General features: G+C 33.1%; 1 protein-coding gene across 1 annotated transcript in view; it reads left to right on the forward strand.

Moving 5' to 3' along the window:
- The first annotated feature begins 1193 nt into the window (after positions 1-1193).
- LOC106464496 overlaps positions 1194-8109 on the forward strand; it is a 61822-nt gene continuing 54906 nt past the window's right edge. The window contains exon 1 of the mRNA XM_013924642.2: positions 1194-1320. Coding sequence (XP_013780096.2) covers positions 1263-1320 — 58 coding nt within the window. The 5' untranslated portion in view covers positions 1194-1262. The remainder of the gene's footprint in view (positions 1321-8109) is intronic.

Genomic DNA, 8109 nt, shown 5'->3' on the forward strand with positions numbered 1-8109 from the left:
GATTACCAATGGAAATGCTGGACATCTTTTATTACAATAAACTAAACTAAACCCCTAATACTTTGTAACACCTGTATAACAGTGTAGTTTGTTAGTGTATACAAAATATGATTACCAATGGAAATGCTGGACACCTTTATTACAATAAACTAAACTAAACTAAACCACTAATACTTTGTAACACCTGTATAACAGTGTAGTTTGTTAGTGTATACAAAATATGATTACCAATGGAAATGCTGGACACCTTTATTACAATATAATCCAAACCACCAATACTTTGTAACACCTGTATAACAGTGTAGTTTGTTAACACAATCACTTAAAGTCATTCTTGGTCATAAACTGTTTCCAGACAACTTTCGAAAGTCCACACTACCTATCATATTACTGGCCTCAGAGACAGAGAGCTACAAATACGGTAGAAACAGTTATTCACTATATATATATATATATCCTTCACCTATTTCTCACAAATCATTGAATTAGTGATTTACGTTAGCTTAATTTTTAAATAGCTTTTAGGGAAATTAATTAAGCTACAAACAAGATGTTTTTTTTGTGTTGTTATTTTTTGTACTAGTTCAGATAGTTAAACCCTTTAGCTAAATCGCCAACTCTTAGGCTACTCTATTCGAAGAGTGGAATCCGACCATCACCCTGAAAGTGCACCACACACTCTAAAGTGTGGTGAGTGTTTTGCGGCAGCAGGCTCCTAACCATGAATGTTTGGATTCACAGTCAAAGTACACTAACTACTGAGCCACGTTCAAGAGAGTATTTTTCATACGCATAACTATATGGCTAATTTGAAACTAAGGCACCCCACATTAAAGTAAGCTTATAATTGTTTTGATATTCCCTAATTTCATATAAAATATGTCATCATTGTTATTGAATTATATTTACTCTGCTGAGTGGTACTTACAACACTAACAATAGGGTTTGTAAACTTTAAAGTTTCCATGTGGATTTTGCATTTCTCAACTATTATAATTAGATAAAAATGTGATGAAAATATCAAAAACCAGTATTACAAAATTCTTATATATAAGAGTATAACTTATAATAATTGCATTGTTTTGCTTGTAAGCCATAGTAAAAAAAAAAAGGAATAGTATTACTAGTACCTACTAGATGGCAGGATAAGCCACTGACACTACGGGAAGTTAAAATTGAGAGGGAATAGTTAGTGCAGCAGGCAACTTAAAACCCCCAGTGTTAGGGGAGATTACGTAAAGTAAAGAAGTCTGTGTTTATCCATGTATCTCTTGTGTTACATAATGATTAAGTTGTTTATCCTTGGAGTTCTTTGTCAAGGTAAGATCTTTTTGTTTATTTCTAGACAAGGAACTTCCGTAACGACTTTTATTTCTGTTGTATATCCTTTTCTGCGTACATGTTATATGTGCATACAACCAAACGATGTGGTCTGAGAGTACGTCACGTGCGCGCACTCTCACGAGCAGGAATGATTACTCCCGTCACAAGATTGCCGCAATATCTTAATTCAGACGAAGAAATATAATGTTATTTTGTTTCTTTATGATCATTTATTTCTTTGAGTCTTCATAAAATTGATATTTATTGATTGATTTCGTTATTTATTACTTCCCGTTCATACACATAGAAAATGTTGGAAACATTTCAATACATACAAAGTTCATGTAGTTAGTCTTGTCACTGTAGTACTGTTATCATTGTATACATAGCATGTACTTTTTCTGACTAGTCATCTTATTATTTATTTTTTTGAATTTTTGTTTGATATTTAAACAACTGTCCTTTTATTATATTAATTTTACTTGGGTTTTAGAACAACCTTTGTCACTATAATTTAAAATATAATTATTTTATAATTTTTTCTGTTATACTTACTGTAGAATAACAAAGTTTAAGAAATTTTCTTTGACCTTCCTTTGCATAATTTGTTTATGCTTTAGTTATTTGTTACTTTTTTGAGATCTACGAAACCTGTGATATTTACCGTTATATAATCTACGATATAAGTACTGACAACAAAATTCATTTCGTTCAATAATTTTGAGAAAAAGGGAAACGACGAATGCACAGATATATATGTTTTAAAGAAATTAATTTTAGTTGAATTTCGCTTATTAACGGCATTTCTTACTAAACAGTTTGCAATAAGGTGATTAAATTCTGTTTTGCAATTTTGAACTCAAACGTACACAAACAACTTCATTAGAAGTTCCCAAGTAATAGTAGATTGGACCAGCTTCGATCTGCAATAATAACATGGACATGTCATTTGAAAAATTCTACAAAACTTCGAAAGGTATCTAATGTTGTTTGGTTGTACTCCATTCTTAGAAGAGTAAAGTTTAAAATTGATTCACAGACATCACCATGTTTTAAAGTTCACTACAAACATAATCAATCACATTCAAAATCGGTAATTAAGTTAGCAAAAAAAAAAAAAATGGCTGAAGTCACTGCCATGTTTTTCGAATCAATTTTGAATAATACAAGCGCTATGGCTTGTTATATTTTCGTATAGGAAATGCACCAACGAGGGCTGGGCAACAACAATCACCATGGTACAGAATCAAAGGGCTCAACTCTTGCTATTAACATGCTTCCCAAAGTGTTACATCACTTTCAATCATTTATAAATGAAGGACAATACAAGCACGTTCAAACGCTCTATATATTCGTTCTCATTTCTTTGATACACCATCAGCCCTCCAATGAATCAGCGATATGACTGAGGACTCACACTGCTAAAAATCGGGTTTTGATACACGTGGTGGTCACAGCACAGATAGCCAATGTATTCATTATCCACACCCATTAATATTGTTTTCGGACAGCTTTTTTAATTTTTTTTTTATTTGCAAATTACGGTTGGAGTTACTCCGACACTGATATATTTTGAAGGAATCTTGTCTGAAGCACTGTCCGACTCATTTTATCATTTTACAAGCCTGCCCAGTCACATCTTGCCATGATCAATCGCTAGGACTTAGCGGCTACAGTTTTTCTTAATCGTAGATTTTTTTTTCTATTTTGTTGCTAGATTCCGATAACAAATGTCTTCAAACAGTCAATCAATGTAATGTTCTTTGATAATGATTATTTTGATGAGCCACTAACATCTTTAAACGGTGAAATGTTCTTTTGCTAGATGAGCCACTAACATCTTGCGTTTTGAAAATCGTAGTGATCGTTCTCTTACCCATTGTCTTGAAGACTAACCATCGTATGACTGCCACTCTACAATTATAGGACAGAGTGCCCTTCAGATACATCATGTGATTAGTAAAAGCTGCATATCCAAATAAATGTGGGGTTATATAATTATATATGTGGTCATAATGATGTAGTCACTCGGTATATTTACAACCATTGTTTAACAGATGTAGTGCCGACTAACATGTATTGTACAGTATGCAAACAACCATGACACAAATTATGCAATTAATATATTTAACAAACTCTGATAATCGCTTCCAAAGAATCCTGTAAAACGAACTGCTTCTTACTGTTTATCAGTATATAACCACATCAATATTTCAGAAAATAACTGCGCTGGAAACAATAAAATTCCGAAGTTGAACAAAACGTTTCTCATTTATTAGTTCTAGTAGTTTCACAAATTTTATATCATTCACAAACAAGTTCCACACCAATGACTCAGCGGCTTATAACACTAAACATTGAGTTTCAATACCTTCAGTGGGTACAGCATAGATAGCCTCTTGTGTGGATTTGTACTTAACAATAAACAAACACAAAAATAATTGTACTTATCTTTATAGGAATAGATATTGGTGTAACGACACAATTAAATAACATAAAACCATATTTCTTAAATTTTTTTCAAGTAAAATGTTTCAAGTGTTTCCAACTACAACACATTATTTTAAATTATGAATAATTTTCAGTTTTATATACAGTTACTGAATATAGCACATTTTAGGGTTTCTTACAAGCGTAACACCTCACTGAATCTTGAATGCCAACATAATAAGGTCGCGGGTTCGAATCACCGTCACACCAAACATGCTCGCCCTTTCAGCCGTGGGGGCATTATAATGTTCGGTCAATCCCAAGGGTTAGCGGTGGGTGGTGATGGCTTCCCTCTAGTCTTACACTGCTAAATTAGAGGACGGCTAGCGCAGATAGCTCTCGGGTAGCTTTGCGCGAAATTCAAAAACAAACAAATACAGTTTAGAACATTTAAATGTATTGATATTAAAGCACTTATGGAAAGCTGAATCAATATTTAGATGTAAAAATTATTTCTTGTAATTATTTTAACATGTTTACAGTTCATATGCCTGTATTTCAGTATACCAATTGCATATTATAACGAACGCTTTTTTTTTTTTACTTTTACAATGCTGCAGATACAACTAAATCAATACTGTATTAAATTGTATTATTATCTTACAAAGCAAGATTAAAATTCCAAGCACATTATTCTTTTATAGAACTCATAATATTTTTGGGGGGATATTTTGAAAAATAAATAGGAAAAAATGAAATATAATTTGTGTTTTATTCTTAAAATAACAATAATAGTCCAGTGAAACAATAATTTATATCGGCAACTACATAAAACAGGAAGTGAAAATACTTTTTTTTTGTCACAAGTATAAAGAATAGCCTTTTTCTTATGTAACAGAAAGAAATTGATTTGGTTCAGCTAAGGAAATTCAGTACTCATATGTAAAATACCAGAAGAGCCTTTAATGGAAATTTAAATTTGTCGTAATTTTTTCAACTAAAAATCCATGTCTATGTAATTTAGGAAATACAAGTATTTTAGAAGCCTATATTCAAATCATTTCATTTTATTCTGCTAAATAATGTTACAATCCTTGTCATTCTACAGTAATAATATTGCGATGTTAATGCTGCCTTCTTGCGTGATATGAGCCTACATTCAACTCAATAGATTGATTCTGACAAGAAATATTATATTCCAGATCGTATTTCAAACACTGCAAAAATGAGAGTCAGCATATTTCAAGCATTTATTTCGTGATTCTTTAGCGTTTGATGCTCTTCAGAAAAAATAAGCGTGGCATCTAATGTTTCTCTGGTTTTTCGAAAGTAGCCCCATTGTTGATATAACTTTTCACTTAGAAAATGTGCCATATTTAGTAACGCAGTGGAAAATGGCTCAGGTTTCTGTCTGACTTTGTTTCTACTGCATCAAAAAAGAAATAGCACTTTATATTACTCTAAATGGTATTTCAGATGTAAAGTGGCAATATAGCCATACATCCTTCATTTACATTAAATAACAGAGTAGTGGCTTGTGTGATTCGTGCAATTCCTGCTAAAAACTCAATGATACTCGTAGACAGTGGTAAGTTTTTGTATTTATACACGAGTAAATAAATACTAAAATTATTTAACTCTATAGGGGATGTTTCCAAGCTGTGTCTTGTGCAATATTGATGAGATCAGTACATTAATCAATACTGTACTATGCGGTATTGATGAGATCAGTACATTAATCAATACTTTACTATGCGGTATTGATGAGATCAGTACATTAATTAATACTGTATAGCGCGATATTGATGAGATCCATACATTAATCAGTACTGTACTATGCGATATTGATGAGATCAGTACATCAATTAATACTGTATAACGCGATTTGATAAGATCAGTACATTAATTAAAACTGTACTATGCGATATTGATGAGATCAGTACATTAATCAGTACTGTACTATGCGGTATTGATGAGATCAGTACATTAATTAATACTGTATATCGCGATATTGATGAGATCAATACATTAATCAATACTGTACTATGCGATATTGATGAGATCAATACATTAGTTAATACTGTATAACGCGATTTGATAAGATCAGTACATTAATTAAAACTGTACTATGCGATATTGATGAGATCAGTACATTAATCAATGCTGTACTATGCGATATTGATGAGATCAGTACATTAATTAAAACTGTACTATGCGAGATTCAGGGATATATATATACAATGGCGCCCCTGCTTTATACGTTTAAATGTCGAAAAGCAAACATCTGAATATTCAGCATAATGAGTTTTTACGCCTAAAATCCTTTATAAAAATTAAACTAACTGCAGATTTATTTTTCACATTCCTATAAATTTTTCCATTATGGATTCAAAATCAGACACGTGTGATATTCCAGAGGGGCTATTTTTGTATTATGAGAAACGGATAAAATATTAATTATTAGAAAATATAAAACGCCATTTCCATTCAAACTATAATGTTATCTATTTAAATAATAATAATACAAGTACCAAACGTCTCCCGTCCATATCGTTTGTTTATTTGTTTAGAGCAAAGCCATATCGAGCTATCTTCTTTGTTCACTATGGGTAATCGAACCCCGGATTTTAGCGTTTTATGTCCGTAGACTTACCACTGTCCTACGGGGAAACCTCGTGCATATAGAACAGAGCAAGCTCAATTTATTTCATTTTTATATCCATTAACAACTCATATCCTAATTATTTGCAAAGAAATGTTTTGAGTATTAACACAGTTTTCGTTGTTAGTAATATGATAATACAAAATAATACTTTTATTCTGGTTACTTTGAGTTCAGGTATTTCTAAAATTATAAGGAACAAAAAGGCACTGCGAATAGTTAGCAGGAAAACATATTGGAGGTTTAAATATTTTCATGTCACTTTTTTCTCTCTATTGATTGTCACCTACGCCAACATAAGCTGCAATCCACATTTTTATTGTTTCCTTATGTTATTTATTTGATGACGTAATAAAACTTGTATGCTGTTATTTTTGGCATTACTCAAGGCCTAGTCAAAGCAACAATTTTGCTTTAATTAAATTATTTCTAAATAGAAAACTAACGTATTAATATTATTGTTATTAATCCTAAAACTAAATTAATCGAAATAAGCATTTGAAAAATAAATTAGCTTTTTTGAAATTATGCACAAAACTACACAATGGGCTATCTGTGCCCTGCCCACCACGGGTATCGAAACCAGGTTTCTAGTATTGTAAGTTCGCAGACATACCGCTGTGCCACTGGGGGCGATAAATGAGCTACTGTCGCGTTTAAATAAACTATACTATTTTGTTGTACTTTGGCAGAATCATATGCAATATTATACTCGGTATATTTAAGATATTCTAAATGTTGTTTCAGACGTATGGGCTGATTGAAGCAAAGTTTTACGAATGCATGTATGTACAGAGTGGCCCAATGTAGATATACAGTTGCATATGTTGACTGTATTGAATTGTTTTGATTTGCAGAATCTTTTGAGTTGTGATTGTCTTGATGAAATTTTTCCTCAGAGACGAATAGGCTGCAGAGGCGCAATCGAGATGCCTCCACTGTCACCGGACTGTACCCCTTTGGACTTTTCTTCTTGTGACTACTCAAGGACAGAGTGTACAGTGGAAAATCGCGAAATGTTTACGAAATGAGAGGGTACATCACGGACGGATTTACAGAACTTAATGGACAGATAGTTTGTTTGTTTGTTTTTGAATTTCGCACTAGCCGTCCCTAATTTAGCAGTGTAAGACAAGAGGGAAAGCAGCTAGTCATCACCACCCACCGCCAACTCTTGGGCTACTTTTTTACCAACGAATAGCGGGATTGACCGTCACATTATAACGCTCCCACGGCTGAAAGGGCGAGCATGTTTGGTGGGACGGGGATTCGAACCCGCGACCCTCAGATTGCGAGTCGAGCGTCTTATCCACCTGGCCATGCCGGACCTGGACGGATAGACTTGTGTCAGAAAGTTTGCCGAAGTGTGGCAGGCAGACTCCAGGGTTGTGTGAACAGCGACGGGTTTCAATTTGAACACCTGCGGGATACACTTTTCCATAATTCCATGTCCTGTGGAAAGTGCCGTTAAATAAATTATCAGTTACCAACTGTATACCTTAATTTTAATTTAATTACTTTAAATACATTATCGTTTATCAACTGTATCCTACTTTTGGGTCACCCTGTAATGTCTGTAATTAACGTAAATATAAAGAACGTCCATTTAACTAAGCCAAATTTTCTGAAACCATGAGTCACGACCCCACGATAGGTTCCAAAGAGAGTCATGAAGGGGTTAAAAAGATGCAACA

The sequence above is a fragment of the Limulus polyphemus genome, unplaced genomic scaffold (genome assembly GCF_000517525.1).
Source record: "Limulus polyphemus unplaced genomic scaffold, Limulus_polyphemus-2.1.2 Scaffold1667, whole genome shotgun sequence".
NCBI lineage: Eukaryota > Metazoa > Arthropoda > Merostomata > Xiphosura > Limulidae > Limulus > Limulus polyphemus.